Raw genomic sequence first — 17,441 nt, 5'->3', positions numbered from 1 at the left:
ATTCCATCATATGGATACACAAAATCCTTCTTTCTTATAACTTACAAAGGTGACATTTCAATGACCTTCAGCATATAGTAGTTGAGTGCCTAGACTTTGGAGCCAGGTTGGGCTCAAATTATTATCCTTATCTATAAAGTGGGGATAGTAATAATAATAACAGTAAGATATTTACCTGTGAAGGACTTTGTACAGTGTTTAGCATATCTTTTTTTTTTTTTTATAGAGTCATGTTTTATTTATTTATTTGTTCGTTTGTTTTGTTTGTACATGCACTGGGTACAGTCAGAAGCGCGGGAGGGTGAGAGAATTCACCAGAGCCAGAGCGGGGAGCAGAGCAGGCAGAAGGACCAAAGTACACTGCTGAGGGGAGCAGCGGGCGGCAGGAAAGGTCTGCACGCCATGTGGGACCCTCCTCCGGTGGCCGGGGAGCAGCCAGGAATCGAACCGGCGCCGCAGAGGCAGCGGGCAGCCTCGCAACCCAGCGCTCAACCGCTGCGCCACCGGGGAGGCCCCTGTTTAGCATATCTTAAATTTCAAGCTGGTGTTTGTTGTCATTATGACACATTCATTAAATGATTACAAACCACACACAGTAAATTACAAGCAGTGTTTTTAGAGAACTCTGAACAGATGATTCAACTTTGGAGATATTCATTTAAAAAACATCAGTTACATACCTCCTGTTTTAGGCATTGTGCTGAATACTGACTATGACATCTGAGCACTTAAAACTTAGAATCTTAATTGGAGGAGGAGACAATAAGAAATTAAACAAAAAAAAACAGTTTATCCTTTCTGCCATGAAGAAAATGGTGAGCTAGAGAAGGATCAGAGTGCCCAGCAATTTTGACCAGAACTAGTTTGTGACACATGCCAATATCACCCAAATGAGCACTTAGCTGGCTATATTGTAAAATTTCTGCTGTCAGGTCTAGAATGTGGAAGCACATTGCAAGGAAACAGAAGGGTTTCTTTCCTTTGTGTTTTTGGAAGACAACACAATGCTGGGCTGACTGTTGGTCTAGACTTTTGAGGTCCTAAGGGTCCAACCAGTCCATACAAACATTAACCAGATGTTCTTCAAAAAGATCAGTTTCATTTACTCAGTTTCCTGTAATTCTTCCTACTATGGTACCTAATAGAAAAGGATTGGGAAAAGTCCGTACATGTAGACACACACACACACATACACAAACACTTTTCCTAATAAAAATGAGTTCCACTGATTTCCCCACTGCTCTTTTTCTCTTCCATAAACTTCAAAAGAAGAACAAGTTGGAATATCCTAAGGATTTCTAGGGTGCTCATGAAAAACAACTTAGACCTCCCTGGTGGCACTGGGGTTAAAGTCTCAGCACTATCAAGCTTTCGCCAGCCACTGCAGCATGAGTTCCATCCTCCTGCCAGGGAGCTACCCACATGGCACAGCAGACCTCTCCTGTGTCACCCACTGCTCCCCTCAGCAGTGTATTTCAGTAGATCTTCCTGTTGTGCTCCCCACTCTGTCTCTGGTGAATCTTCTCACCCCTCACCTCTGGCCTACACCTCAGTTCTTGTATCCATAAATAAATAAAAATAAATCTTTTTTTAAAAAGACTATTTCACTGCATGATTCTGGAGGCACCACTACCGGAGTCTATACCATGCCACCCTGTGCAAACTCTTCCCTCAGAGAAGGAAAAAATGGCAATTTTTAAACCACAGTCTCAATCCCTTGTGTTTTTCCTAGGTGAAAACATCACGTTTATAGCCAAAGTCCAGGCTGAAGACCTGCTTAGAAAGCCCACCATCAAATGGTTCAAAGGGAAGTGGATGGACCTGGCCAGCAAAGCTGGGAAACACCTCCAGCTGAAAGAAAGCTTTGAAAGGCATTCTCGGGTATGGTCTGTCTTTCTACATGGGTCAAGCTTATTTTCAGCTCAACTTTGAGAAATTTGAGTCCCAGAAAATTCTCTGCAGTTCCATTTCATAGTGTCTACACTTTGGTGTGCCTGTGCACCCTGTTATTTAGAGAACATCATTTTGGAATCCCTAGATACAGACACATCTTTGCGACAGTGCTGAAGAGTTTGGAAAATAATTGTATTGTGATGGCCTCTTTCCCCTGCCATGGTAGTGCTAACATGTGTACCAAAATGCATTTCACTGCAGGTGTACACATTCGAGATGCAGATCATCAAGGCCAAAGAGAACTATGCCGGAAACTACAGGTGTGAGGTCGGCTACAAGGATAAGTCTGACAGCTGCTCATTTGATCTTGAAGTACACGGTAAGACAGGCTTCTTGTTTGGATAATGCGATTTTTTTTATGGGGTATGAGAAGATGGTGAAGAAGATGTCATTTAATACTATTGGATATTTGAAAATTGTTATGAGACAATTTAAAAATAGAACATGGGGGGTTCTGTTGCTAAGTGTCTGTCATCTATGCTGTCTGTATTCCTTCAGTTTCTCAGATAAAGGCTGACATCATTTTGCTTCAATCTAATATATCTGTTCCACTGGCTCCAAGTAGTCCCACTCAGGTTTGGGGATGTGGCAATATGGTATCAGGATACTCAAGGATACCCCAGTGGAAAGAAGAAATTTTCCTATAAGGACTAATGTCAAATATGGACGTTCTTGATCCATATGTTCTGTATACCACCCAGAGTAAATTTAATTGAAATAAATGTAGAGGTGGACATATGTGTGTGCGTGCAGTACACATGTGTGTGTACACACATATAAGTACACAAAAGGAAAGTTGACTTGGTGGCAAAAGTCATGAACTTATGATGAACCCAAAGTGTGATACAGCACATTCACTGCAGTGAGCCCAAGAGGGCCTCTATCCTTTAGAATTCATGATTTTGTATTCTTTGGGTAGATACCTAGGAGTTGAATTGCTGGATTATGTGGTAGATCTATTTTTAATATGTTGGGGAAGACTCCATACTGTTTTCCATAGGGGCTGGACCAGTCTACATTGTGAGTATAATTTTATTTTCTTTTTTTTAAATAAATTTTATTTTTATATTCCCCATACAATTGCAACCCCCTTATTTTGACCCCAAGCCCTCCCCTCCCCGCACCCCACCCCCCATAGAGTGTCTCTGGTTCATAGTTTTTTGTTGATTTTGATTTTCACTTTCTTATAGTTATTCATTTTCCTGGTCCCTTATTTAAGTTTTCTAGATTCCTGCTATGAGTGAGACCATCCGGTATTTTTCTTTTTCTTTCTGGCTTATTTCGCTGAGTGTGATCCCTTAAACCAGACCATTGCAAGGGTCATGAATCCAGGTGTAGGAAGCAGTGCTACTCTCTGCAACATGCCACTTGCTCCACATGTGGAGTAACACCTTTGGCCATGGGCACCATACCTTAACCTGGGTCCCTTCTGGAGCAGGGTAAATGAGGAAGAGGAAGAATCCCAAAACCATGTCTTATTTAGTTTGAATGTGTAGGTAACAGACGTCAGGTATATGTGACTTGTTATAAATAGGAAAGGCCTGTCACACAGAAAGAAAAAGTGATTTCCCATGTATTTGACAAGTGAGATGAGAGCCAAGAGATGGAAATTACGAGGAGGTGAGTTTTGTCTTCAGCTACCATGAGCTCTGTCATGGAAATGAGTGGACAGCCTGGGAAGGTTGTGAGATTTCATTCTGCGAGGTTAAATGATCATGGATCAAGGTGCTGGTGAGATTTCTTTACTAAGCGTGAATTTAGTTCTCAGCAGTACTTCCTCGACTTGGTCAACATCTCTGAGAATCATCTGAAGGTCTTTTTAAGAATATTGATTTCTGGGTGCCCATCCCTGATCTGGCCCCCAAAAGGGAAATCAAGAAGCTTTTTTTCTTTTTTTTTTTTTAAGTTCTTCAGGTGGTTCCATGGTAGGCAGGTTAATGACACTCAGGTACATCCGGAAGTCCCTTGAATGATTGAGTGTAAGGGAGGTTGAGGGACGGGGCCTCAGTGGCTCAGCCATCAGGAGAACTATAAAACTGCCTTATTTGTAGATATTTATTTCATTGTTTTCTTTCCTTTTACAGAATCTACTGGGACTACTCCAAACATTGATATCAGATCTGCTTTCAAGAGAAGGTAACTTCAAAAGGGGTCTGGGTAACTTTTTTATGACATGGAAGTACAGGATTTTGAAAACAAGCTTTCCCTTCTGTCTCATTCCATATTCCATAAGAAAATGACTCTTTTCACTGTGTCACACTTGCCATATGTTCAAAATTTAATGTTCTAGGAAAGCCATGGGTTTGATGTCTAATAAAGTATATGCTGATGATTGTTTAGAATAGTCCGGTGATAGTGAAGCTCCTAGTTTTTGTGGGTTTCACAGTTGCCTTATAAAGACACACTTGCAACCTACTGAGTAGTCACTTCTTCCTTAATTGCGTTATTTCCCACCTAGTAGCCAAAAAACAGATATGTAAAGGCATGTGCCTCCCATAGCATCAGTCATGTAATGTCAGAAATCTTACATTGATTTTCATCTTGAAACCATGTGCCCAGAAAGTCATAACTAAGTAGCTACTTACTAAAGTTAGCACTGTTTAAATATTGAAAAACACTTTAAAAACTCCTAGTAAAGGATTTTTTCAATAACAAATTTTTGAAAAATATATTAAAAGATATTGATATTAATAAGAGAATGAAAGGTTCATAATTATTTCCCTTTAAAACAGAAAGGACTGTACCTTTTTAAACATTCTGCACTAGCTCTATTTTATATTACGTTGTATCTCATCATCTGATTCTTCCATTGATGGACACAAAGAGGTTATCTTTGACTATAAGCTTTGTATTTACATATTTGACATTGGTACACTTCATCCTTCAAGCCAATCTCTGTCTTACCTGAAGAACAGAGATCAGCAAAAGTCCTTTGCTTTTTACACAGGTAGGTTTCTGAAACCCCCACTTGCAAAAACAAAGTACTTTGTGTTGCTCGGCTTAAATGCATTTGTGTTACTCTGTTTTAACACAAATCCAAGCGGTTATATATATATATGCAATCAACAAAAACGTGTCTTCTGAAATTACAGAGTAACACAAGCTCCTGGTGTTTCCTTTTCCACAAGTGCATATTCCCAAAACATAAAACATCACTTGTGTGAAAAGGAATAGTTTGTGTTGATTAGTGCCATGACTGTGTGCCAGTATAAAATTGCATATACATTACAAGTAGAGTGTTTGGGGAAAACTGTTGTGTCTGTGTCTCAGCATTAAACCGAGATCTGCTTCTCTTTTGTTAATGACAGTGGAGAAGGTCAAGAGGATGCAGGAGAACTTGACTTTAGTGGTCTCCTGAAACGTAGGTGAGAACCAAGTGGTGGATGAGGCGTGGTGGCCTGGAACTCCTTTAGATACCCACTCAGAGTAGTCAAGTTTTAAGTGGATGCTTTTCAAAGAATTTCTAATTTCTGAAAATGTGTTTGCATCTAGAACATAACCGAGTCACCTAAGAAAGAGACAGAAAAGCAACTGCATACTAATCACTTAAGATTTTAGCTGATGCTTTTAAATTCTTTTAACAAGTTTAGTGAGTCTTCACATATTTTTTTTTTTAGTTGGAGATGAGGAAATTTGAAACTGAGACAGAAGACTTAAATACTTAGAAATCTCTCATTTTTCTTGCTATTTCTCTCATTTCAATCATGATTCTCCATCATGATTGAATAACTAGTCTCCATTGTCCTGCCTTTGATATTTGACCAAAAAAAAAATCATTTTCACAGTTTTGGTATAAATCACTGCAGGTGGAGATATATGTATATTTGTATGTATGTTTGTATATATTTATATATATGCCATATAACATATATATAATGTGTGTTAAATCTCCTTTAATATAGTATTTGTGATTTGCTGCATTTCATCAAATCTATGACACTTTTGAGCAAGGAAAATATTGCTCCAAATAGTCTACTATGACACGTTGTGGATTCTAGGACACATCCTTATTTTAGAGAGAAAATGCCAAAAAATGCCAAAATGCCAAAAAATGCCAAAAAATGTAGTAGTAAGATGGAAATAAAACTCACACATTCTTAACATTTTTCTCTTGTAATAAAATTTACAGATCTCATTGTGTAATTAGTACATCATCATTTTATAAGATTTCTGTCCATGTCCTTGCTATACATAATCATTAATATATTTATGTACTATATATAAAATCATATATAACTTAACATTCACTCTAGTGCAGAAGCAACAAAAAATGGATTTTTGATGGGGTTATGTTTACCTAGCAAATGTGTGAAAAAACAGAATAAAACAATTGAAAATTAAAAGTCTACAACATTGATATCAATTTTAATTTAATTTTTTAGGTTCACTTTTTATTATGTTAGTGCTAATTACATGACTTTAGTTCAATCATATGTTCTCTCTGAGACTTGGTTCCACATCTTTAAAAGTGGATAATAAAATCTACTTATTATGAATTTATTATTATTAAAAATAATTATTGTGAGCATTAAATGAAATGTTAAAAGCCTGTAACTATGCAAGCATCTCTCTTTTTCTCCTACTGATAAACCTGTCCTTTTAAAATGTAAAAATAAATAAATAAATGTTAAAGGCCTGGCTTACAGTAGTAATCAAATAAATATTCATTTCCACAAGGAAATGTGACGTTTTCCCTGAAAAGTTTACATTTATAAAGAGACAAAATGCACACACACACACACACACACATTCTTATTTAAAAGGCAAAAAAAGAACAAATCCATCTACTAGCAGTTTTCAGAGTAAAAGAAATCTTCTAATGGTCAAAATCACTAAAGAGAAAAATTTTTAAAAAAGGGTAGCAACATGTCTTCAGTTCTCATTTTCTTTACATCTCCTAATTATGACTTTGACTCATAATTAGATTGTTATTATCATAAGACTGTTCATTTAGTACCCTATACTAATCCACCAGTATAACTTTAGAAATCATTGCTTTTTCTTATTAATGAGTGAATTGCATGTGTTTTCATTGTGGTTGTGATTATGACACATGGTTAACATTTCTACTCCAAAAATGTGTGGCAATATCTCTATTGAATAAATTCATTATGAACAACCTCTCTGTACAACAAAAGATCTCCCTGCCCTGGACAGAGCTAATTTCAGAAGGACATTAGCTAAACCAGAGAAGATCTTTTGGACAGCATCTTGTTATGGGATATGACCTATATAGAGACCTGAAAGTTTTATTCTACACAAAATTTTTATAACTGCTTTGTATCTCACTAAGCTCATCAAGTTATAGAAATTTTGATGTAGATAAAAGTACTGTGATGTTCTATAGCTCTATCCCAACGCTTGGAAAGGAATCAGAGGTACCTACAGAAATTAGGATTTTTCTTCCTACTGTTAGCTAACATAGCCATGCAAATAAAGCCATGTGCAGCCTCCAGGGTAAGTAAAGACATGTTGGATGAGTGAAGGAAATGCAAGAAGTAGAGATCTTGGTCTTACTTTCCAGAACAATGTGATGAATCCTTCTTGTAATTTTAGATTCAGTCAAATGATGGAAGAGAAAGATGGAACTGAATAGAGGCCATTGGTGTTCTTATACAAAATTTGATAATATTAAGAATGTGGTAGAGGTATATATGGGGATCTTCAGGGGAAAATGGTGAGGATGATGGGTAATATGTATCTATCATCTAAACTGATTTAAGAAGTTACATTGAAAATGATGACCTTTCCTGTCTGCCTCCATCATGTAACTACTCACCTCATGGAATTAGGTATGGCTCAATATTTGAGTTGTGCCTCCTATTAGCTATTTAAATTATATCTAATTTGATATCTTTAAATTCTTTCACCAGTGTCAGGAAGATACTTGAAATGTGTATGTTGTAATTCTTAGTTGAAAGACAAATTTACCACCCTCTAGTATGCAATTTCACAGTTTGGACACTAAATAAATGTAAGCTGGATTGTGACAAAAATAGATTATTATTAAAATAGGTTGAGGAGACCAACAGAGAGAATATATACACATGTACAAACATACACATATTAATTGCAACCCCCAAGACTTCCTACAAACTATTTAAGGATGTGTTTGAAATCAAGCAATAGAATTAGTAAATCTGTCACATTATTACAAATATTCCAACTTGAGGACTATTTTTTAAAGATTTTCAACATCCCCATGTTAATAAAGGAATAGTTATTTCAGTGCGATGAAGATATTACTTGTGTCTTGAGTTTTTAGGAGCACATTGCCTACTGGTGCTGTTTAGTCCTTCCCACCAAGGTTTCTTATGGACCAATGACCTGTCACTTCCTTCCATTTTTTCCAGATTGTCTTCCATCTTCCACCACTAGGCAAAAAGATATTCATAATATAGAAGTTTGATGGTCAATGGAAATTTAATACTCAAAATATAGAAGTCATTGATCCTTATCTAATGTCACCCTAAAACCTATGTTAGTATTATATTCTAGCTCCCCCTGTTACTGTGTTCCAGTATTTCTTCAAGAAACTCTGAAACAGGTATAATTAATATGACAATGCAAACATATGTAACCCATGACTCCCTAACATACAACATGAATCCGATTTCATACTGATGTATAAGATGTGTTGACCAGTTTTCGTGGAAATTATATCCAAACCAGCTTTATTCACAGTAAGTAATCACTATAACAAGTGCTAAATTAACCTGATAAAAACAGTCAAGTTTAAACAAAATTGGGACTATGTAACCAAAGAAGAAAATAAATTTTAATTATATTTTGCAGTTATACTACGCCTATTTCCTTATGGAGTGTTTATTCCTAAGTTTTGGTTTCAAAACAAGAACAAATGTACTTTAAATCTTATGTATTTTAACTCATATATATTCTTTGTATGCTGTATATATTCTTCAGTTAGTGATCAAAATTGGGGTCCTAATTTTGATAATTACCCTGAGAAGTGACTTTCCCTTATTCATGAAACCCTAGGGCATTTGCTTTACAGTTTAACACTTATATTTTTATAATTCATACCCAACTTACTTCCAAAAAATTTTCACGGTGAAATATGAGAATTTTCGGCCTCATGTTCTCCTGTCATTTTACATATAAAAAACAAACCAAGTAAATGCTTCATAGTGGTTTCAAATTTTTTTTTCGTATTTAAAACAGTAAAAAAAAAAAGTCAATGTACACATTTACAAATGTGAGAGGGAAATGGTATTTGAAAAACCCCAAAGATCTGGGATACTGCATTTGTAACTGTCTCATATATAGCTAGGGTATGTACATCAACAGAGGTAGAAAGAGATCATTTTTCTTCCTTAACCCAATATTTAAACGTTTTAGTTGTGAGTCAATTTTTCAACATAATTTCAATAACCCTCTCCTGGAGGAAAACTGACTTAAAATCCTCAAAACCTTATAGACTTACAAGTTGAAAATTAGTAAAATATCTTCAGGGTATTTCCTGTTAACCTCCTCTGTCCCTAACACTGTGTTTTTAACTCAGAAAACGAGAGTGTTAATATACCTGCACGAGTCTGATCTTTAAGTATCTGGAAGTGTCCCTGAGACTTGGGACAAGTCTCAATCAAAAACTTGGTATCACATTCCTGGTTTTAAGGGCCAGGGCGCGCTGCTAAACGAGGTAATGGTTCTTCCCGTTAGGGAGGTGAAGCAGCAGGAGGAAGAACCTGAGATTGATGTGTGGGAGCTGCTGAAAAATGCAAACCCCAACGAGTACGAGAAGATTGCCTTCCAGTATGGCATCACTGACCTGCGTGGGATGCTCAAGCGGCTCAAGCGCATGCGCAGGGTGGAGAAAAAAAGCGCAGGTGAGCACGTCCCCCTGGTAGATTCAGTTCTGCAATCAGATTTATAGGGTTTGTTGTGGTTTAAGTTTTATCTGTTCCTTTGTTTTTTCTTCTATATTCCACATATGAGGACAATCATTTTTAAAGCTTTTCAATAATTCTTATGTTTTTTCCTCAAAACATACAGATTCTCTTTAGGATTTCCAGGCCAATTTATTGTATATAAGTTGACACAGAGTTCTATTTATCCTGTTCAATAGATCCTAAAATATAAAGGATAATTTGGAAGCCTCCTATTTTTTTTTCTTTTCATCAATTCTCAATTTTTCAATTTTTCATTCTCAATTCTCAATTTTCCATCTGGTTTGGGGTTCTCAGACTTGTAGTGCCTATTTAAATTCATAGTATATATCTGTATATATACTAATATAGTTTTGCTTCTTCTCCCTGCCAGCTTTTTCAAAAATTCTTGATCCAGCATATCAGGTTGATAAAGGTGGCAAAGTTAGGTTTGTCGTGGAACTGGCAGATCCAAAGTTGGAGGTGAAATGGTTTAAAAATGGTCAAGAAATTCGGCCCAGTACAAAGTAAGTGAGTCTTACAAATAACCAGTGATAATTATAAATAATTCAAACAGAGTCTGATTTGATTGCCTGGAAATCAAAGCACTTTTTGGTTATGTCTTTTTTTTTTTTTTTTTAAATATTAAATTTTATTTTTATATTCCCCCATACAATTGCAAATGCCCCATTCTGACCCCAATCCTTCCCCTCCCGCCCCCCACCCCCAAAAAGTGTCTCTGGTTCATAGTTTTTTGTTGATTTTGATTTTCACTTTCTTATATTCATTTTCCTGGTCCCTTATTTAAGTTTTCTAGATTCCTGCTATGAGTGAGACCATCCGGTATTTTTCTTTTTCTTTTTGGCTTATTTCGCTGAGCATGATCCCTTCCAGCGCCATCCATGTTGCTGCAAATTGCATGTGTTTATCTTTTTTGAATGCTGAGTAATATTCCATGGTATATATGTACCACATCTTCTTGATCCAGTCATCTATTTTTGGGCATTTGGGTTGTTTCCAAAGCTTAGCTATTGTAAACAGTGCTGCTATAAACATAGGAGTGCAGGTGCTCTTTGGAATTGATGTTTCTGTGTCCTTTGGGTAAATACCTAGGAGTGGAATTGCTGGATCATATGGAAGCTCTATGTTTAGTAGGTCCAGAAATCTCCACACAGCTCTCCATAGTGGTTGGACCAGTTTGCACTCCCACCAGCAGTGCAGGAGAGTTCCTTTTTCTCCACATCCTCGCCAACATTTGTTGTTGCTAGTTTTTTTAATATGTGCCATTCTCACTGGTGTAAGATGGTATCTCATGGTAGTTTTGATTTGCATTTCCCTGATGACAAGTGATGTTGAACATTTTTTCATATGTCTGTTGGCCATTTGCATTTCCTCTTCAGAGAAGTTTCTTTTTAGCTCTTCTGCCCATTTTTTGACTGGATTATTTTCTTTGTTGTTGCTGAGTCTCATCAGCTCTTTGCAGATTTTTGTGATCAGTCCTTTATCATTAGTGTTGGGTGCAAAAATGTTCTCCCAGTTGGTGGGGTTTCTCTTTGTTTTTGTTATTGTCTCTTTTGCTGTGCAGAAGCTCTTTAATTTGATGTAGTCCCAGCTGTTTATCTTTGTCTTCACTATCACTGCTTTGGGTGATGTGTCTGTAAAGATGTCTTTGATGTGCAAATCCCGTAGTGTTTCGTTATGTCTTTATAATGCGAAGTCATATGGAGGAAGAGTAAAAATTTAAGTCACTTTTTATGTGTTTTGAAACCATGAACACTATAGTGCTATAAATTAAACTTTGTTTTTGTTTTAATTCTACACAAACTATTTCAACTGATTCCCAATTGTGGCTTTGTGTCACTATAGGTTTTAGTGATCATTGCAGAATATTACCAAATTTGTTCCAATTTTTTAAAATAATTTTTTTTAATTTGAAATACTACTTGATGGGCCAACTGGAACTGCACCTCATAATTAGATAGCTTTTGTCTTTCCCAATAGCATCTAAAGCCTGTCTTTTATTATTTGTTGGCCTTCTCTCAAATGATGGAGAGAGACTAATCCCTGATTTTGACAGTATCTCTTGCCCATTATGAAACCACTTTATAGAGATCCTTTTCAGCCTGAGAGCTTTTCAACTCCAACGTATTTTTTTTTTAAGTTAATAGGAGCCACATGCACTTTTACAAAAGACTTTAATCCTGAAAATCTGTCACTTCCGAAGCACAATAAGGTGGTTTCCAATTTCTTAATGTGATCATGTTGACAGAGTGACTCTGTTATGAATGTTGGTATCTGGTAGAAATCTCTTGAAGGCAGTCAGAATTTACCAAAAACACAATTTTGTTTGGGTATCTTTACCTATAAAGTGTTTAGTGTTTTGTTCCTGGAGCCTTTAAGAATTACTCAAATATGAACTTTCTCTTTGTTCCATTAACACATCCTCACATACCCATCCATAATCCAGGTCACAGATTATTAAATTCTGTGATCTTGGCATTTAGTTTTTTGTTTCTGAATACTCAACTTTTTTTAGTAGATGGTAATTATAACATGATAGTATTAGTGCTTAAACTCATTTAAGAAAATATCATTCTGTAGAATTGTTCCCTGTTAGTGATTAAGTTCAATATTATTGCTTAAATTGCATAATCATTTCTTCATCCATTATGTTACTGGACTAAGCAGGAAGTAGAATCAATGAATAAAATCAGGTCTCTGTTCCCCATAAAGTTGATGAGTTGGTCATTTTTCAAAATACACAGTTAAAAGCTTCTCTGACAATCTCAACCAAACCTATTTTTCAACAATGGGTTAAAAAAATAAATAGCAAATATGCAAGTATTGACAGATTTGGTATTAAAAAAAACCTTACATAACTAAATCAAATGTGCATGTATATTACATTATGTATTTAAAGGTAAAAATTGGTTTAATGTTTGACATTAATTCAACTACGTAAGATACGCAAATGGCAAATCAAAACTATATCCCTGGCTGTCAAACACTGAATTCTAAGCCAAATTTGCTGGCTTTATAGAAAAGAATAAAATCGAGTTCACAGAAACTCTGCTTGCCATCCTTCTACTTAAAACAGATACATCTTTGAACATAAAGGAAACCAAAGAATCATGTTTATCAATAACTGTTCGCTGACAGATGATTCAGAGTATTATGTGACATGCGGTGATGAGAAATGTTCCACTGAGCTCTTTGTGAGAGGTAAGTGAAACCTCTTACTGCAGTCACCAAGAGCCCAAGGGTAATAATCAAAATGAAAGTGACAAAGTAAACTCTGAGCTCCCCAGCAGAGGTAGTATTTCCTCTGGAAATGGTTTAGCTTGGGTGTTAGATTGCCTCTACACTGAGGCTCTTCTACACTGGCATTATTACGAATCTAAGTTCATCTTCAAGTTTGTTGACGACTAGAAAAACTGTGGGGAGGGAAAAAAAAACCCACTAAGTAAAAATTATTTGTGATTTTGACTCAGGCAAGCAGTATTTTATGATATGATTGTTCTAGTTATAATTTCTGACCCAACAGAGTCGACTGGATAATCATTTCACACACTCAGCTGATTACCAATAGATTTCTTTAGAAACCAGCTTATTAGTAAAAGGAAATCCATGGCTGGCTCTGAGAGGTGAGGGTCACTGCTTGCTAAGATATCTTTGTCATGCGTATAAAACCAAAATCAAAGAATTATAGTACAGTATTATACATATTCTTTCACATGTATCTATCACCTGCCTTATTTACCCAAAGAAGGATATCTGATATATATTTTGTTTGCTCTCTAGAATAATCACTAATTTGATTTGGAGCATTCTAAAAAATTGGGAAAATACCCAGGATTTCCAGTTATTTACTCTGCCAAGAAAAGTCATCAAAACCCACCTACTAACATCCATATGTTAACTACAGCTTTGTGGTAGATGATACTTTCTAATGGCTTGTTTTTCATCTGTGAACAAATCCCAGGTCATGAGGCAGGTGTTGACCATTTAATGATTCTGATTCTCCTTTTTTCCCCCAGAACCTCCAATTATGGTGACTAAACAACTGGAAGATACACAAGCTTACTGTGGGGAGAGAGTAGAGTTAGAATGTGAGGTGTCTGAAGATGATGCCAATGTAAAATGGTAACTTTCTTGAAATTTGTTTTTAACAGGTTTTCCAAAACTGCCTTTATTTTTTGGAGAACAGGAAATGGTTTTTACACGTGAAAAAAACCCTAAACCTCATCTGTGTTAGTAGAGATGGTAACTAACACTATACAAAGATGTTGAGGTTTTTTTCACCTATGAAACTGGAAAAAAAATCCAAAATTCAATATTGGTAACGATATAGGGAAATAGGCACTAATAAATGGATGACTCAAGGCTAGCCAGCCCTGTCTTACCCCAGAGCTGTCTTTATAGTGTAGTAACACTATTGTTACTAGTGTGTGCCAAGAGGTAATATCTACCCTTAGTATCTTCTTCTGATTGACCTTCAATGGGAAGAGGGGCCTTATGTTTTTAATGTAATTTTTCAAACAGTATTAACTATAATATTGATCCACTGATAGATTGGTTCATGCATTCTTTAATTCAGCCAATAATTCTTGAGTATCTGGTATCTGCCAGACACTGCAAAACACTGGACTATGGCAAAAAAAAAAAAAAAAAAAAAAAAACAAAACAAGGACCACCTTCTCAAGAGTCTTTTATAAAAAAAAAATTATAATCTGTTTTAACCCAGGTTTAAGAATGGCGAGGAGATCATTCCTGGTTCAAACCCGCGATACAAGTTTCGAAGTGAGGGCAAAAAACGCTTTTTGATCATAGAAGGAGCAACAAAGTCTGACACTGCAGAATATTCTGTAATGACAACAGGAGGACAATCAACTGCTAAACTTAGTGTTGACTGTAAGTAAGACTTCCTTGGATGTCTTTCAAGTTGCCTTACCAATGGTGTTGTTTACTCAGTTTTAGGAAATTCTCAACCTAGCTGATGCCTCCCTGTGGCAATTGTAAAGATGTAAAATTGGATTCCATTTCAGCTGTCTATGTCATAGCATTTGGGTCTCTGAGAAGGAAACTGACTACTCAATGTAGTAGCAGAATACTAATATTGGGAAGGAAGTATAAAGTAACCTGCCAAAGCAGTTAGCCAAATGGTGAAGATGTATTCTAATCCCACAAAAGTATAAGTATATGGTAAATATGTACCTATGATATCAAATCCTGATAATGTTTTCAAAATAGATGAACTTGCTATCAATTCATGAAATAAACATTCATTATTCTGCAAATATATTTGAAGTGAGAGGGAAGTTACTCATTTGAAGTGAGAGGAAAGTTACTCAAATGAACAGGACTCCCATGAGAACATTGTAAAAACTCATTTGCTAATTAATTGGGTTCAGAGGCATGAAAGAGTCTTCTTCTAATGCCCCCTAGTGGAAGTTAATTCTCAAAGCTAGTTACCCCTTCCAGTGAGCAATGAAAATTTAAATCTCAAATATTGCAGGGAGATTGGTAATACACGCTGAGCAGAAATCCTGCGTTTGTACTTCTTTCTTGTAAAGCTTAATTCATGTGACCACTGCATTATTCAGAACCCATCTCACTCACATTCCTTATGTTTCATAGCATTATGACCATTTTGTTTAACATCAAAAAATTTTTCAACCATAGGCAGATCCTTACCTGACATTTAAATCTATGTAGAGCAATTATTGTCAGTTCTGCTATAATGCAAAATAGGAATTTCTGAAAATCATTATGGTATATGAGTCATGCAAAAAAAAAATCATTGAACTAATGGGGAAAGTGGGATGATGATGACAAAACTCAAAAATTTTGTCAGCAAGGTCCTCCCTGGTGGTGCAAGGGATTAAGCAAAGCACTGTGAAGCTATCTGCAGTTGAATCCCCAGCCGGCCATGGCACAGCAGACCTGTCCTGCCTCTCCCGCTGCTCCCCTCAGCAGTGTATTTCAATCTGCCTATTCTGTTCCCCACTCTGTCTCTGGTGAATCCTCTCACCCCCCATATCTCTGGCCTATACCCCAGTTCTTGAATGCATAAATAAATAAATCTTTAATTTAAAAAATTTGTTAGCAACACATTAAAGAAAAACAAATGAAAAGATCCTAATTTTAAAAAGTAGCACAGTTTTACATGTATTAAATAGATAATAAATACCACAATACCAAATATACATTCACTTAACAGTGGGGATACATTCTGAGAAATGCATCATTAGTTGATTATGTTGTTATACAGACATCATGGGGTGTACTTACACAAACCTAGATGGTATAGCCTCTCACACACCTAGGTTTTAAATATAGAGGAATCATCATTACTTATATGACCCATCACTGAACTAAAAATTGTATGCACCATATAAGTGAATTATGGCACTTGGCCTTGAAAAAGACACCTGAAATTTGCTTATGGAAGTGTGTCAAAGGCATTTTCGTTTGTGAGCTGTTGTGTAGAGGTGAAAGGAAGGTACATGAAATTGGAAGGATAATGCAACCTCTAGGATAGTGCATGTGGTGTGGCTTTTATCACACCCATATAAAGTAGTCCATACTGAGATAGCTGGCAGGTGTATGAGGAGGGTGTGTGTGTATGTGCATGCACATGCGCATGCATGTACACAGATCTACCTGGCTCAGTTTAACTTGGTGCAGCTTTCTGAATTTGTCTTGTTGTCTCAAGAATGAAATTGTGCATAATCATACATGAAATTTGTATGATGCTCCAATTGTATTCTAATGCATTAATTGCATTGTACAAATACTTTTTTCAAAACAGGCATTATAGCAAAACTGATGGCAACACTATGAAATGACACCATCTTGGCTTGTCTAATCTTTGAATTTTGCACTTAATAATCATCTCTCCTTCTGGTAGTGAAACCTCTGAAGATATTGACACCTCTGACTGATCAGACTGTGCAACTTGGAAAAGAAATCTGCTTGAAGTGTGAAATCTCTGAACCTGTACCAGGAAAATGGACTAAAAATGGCCTGCCAGTTCAAGAGAGTGATCGCCTAAAGGTTGTTCACAAAGGAAGGTAAGCAAACCAGGTGATACATAAGGGAGGGTTGGTCTCCATCTGCAATTTCTCCACTTCCTAAATTACAGATTTAATGAGGATTTTTGGAGAGTAGTCATAGGAAGAGGATCTCTTTCTAATTATTTGCTTCCAAATAGGAAATGTGTGTGATTTATCTACTGCACATCATGCCCTTTCTGTGATCCTGTATTTGAACTTTACAGTGTGGTGCTTTGTCTGTTCAAAACTCATTGACTGATTGATTCCATCTAAATGTGAGGTTGGAGGATTGATGCTGAATTCCAGTTGAGGAAATGGTAGAAATGGATTAATTGTCCCAACCAATAAGTATCACATTACCTTTCAACAGTTTGGGATGGGAGGGGTCTAATTGCCTAGCAATAGGGGCTAAGCTAAGCGTGGCTGGTGTTTTTTGTTGTTTTTTTTTTTTTTTAAAGATTTATTTATTTATTTATATAAGCACTGGGCATAGTCAGAAGCGCGGGAGGGTGAGAGAATTCACCAGAGCCAGAGCGGGGAGCAGGGC

The 17,441-nt window shown here is 36.4% G+C and overlaps 1 protein-coding gene across 1 annotated transcript in view; it reads left to right on the top strand.

The window, feature by feature from the left end:
- The window catches only part of MYBPC1 (myosin binding protein C1), a gene marked incomplete at its 5' end in the record, with an annotated part of 110,310 nt that overhangs the window by 67,615 nt on the left and 25,254 nt on the right, over nt 1-17,441 (top strand). The window contains 10 exons of the mRNA XM_054696101.1: nt 1,733-1,881; nt 2,155-2,272; nt 4,038-4,089; nt 5,262-5,318; nt 9,634-9,800; nt 10,234-10,366; nt 12,937-13,061; nt 13,877-13,982; nt 14,584-14,750; nt 16,750-16,912. Coding sequence (XP_054552076.1) covers nt 1,733-1,881; nt 2,155-2,272; nt 4,038-4,089; nt 5,262-5,318; nt 9,634-9,800; nt 10,234-10,366; nt 12,937-13,061; nt 13,877-13,982; nt 14,584-14,750; nt 16,750-16,912 — 1,237 coding nt within the window. The remainder of the gene's footprint in view (nt 1-1,732; nt 1,882-2,154; nt 2,273-4,037; nt 4,090-5,261; nt 5,319-9,633; nt 9,801-10,233; nt 10,367-12,936; nt 13,062-13,876; nt 13,983-14,583; nt 14,751-16,749; nt 16,913-17,441) is intronic.

Source organism: Talpa occidentalis, unplaced genomic scaffold (assembly GCF_014898055.3).
Source record: "Talpa occidentalis isolate TD23 unplaced genomic scaffold, MPIMG_talOcc4v2.1 talOcc4.16, whole genome shotgun sequence".
Taxonomy (NCBI): domain Eukaryota; kingdom Metazoa; phylum Chordata; class Mammalia; order Eulipotyphla; family Talpidae; genus Talpa; species Talpa occidentalis.
The sequence above is the reverse complement of the archived record's forward strand: the minus strand, read 5'-3'. Positions and strand labels throughout refer to the sequence as shown.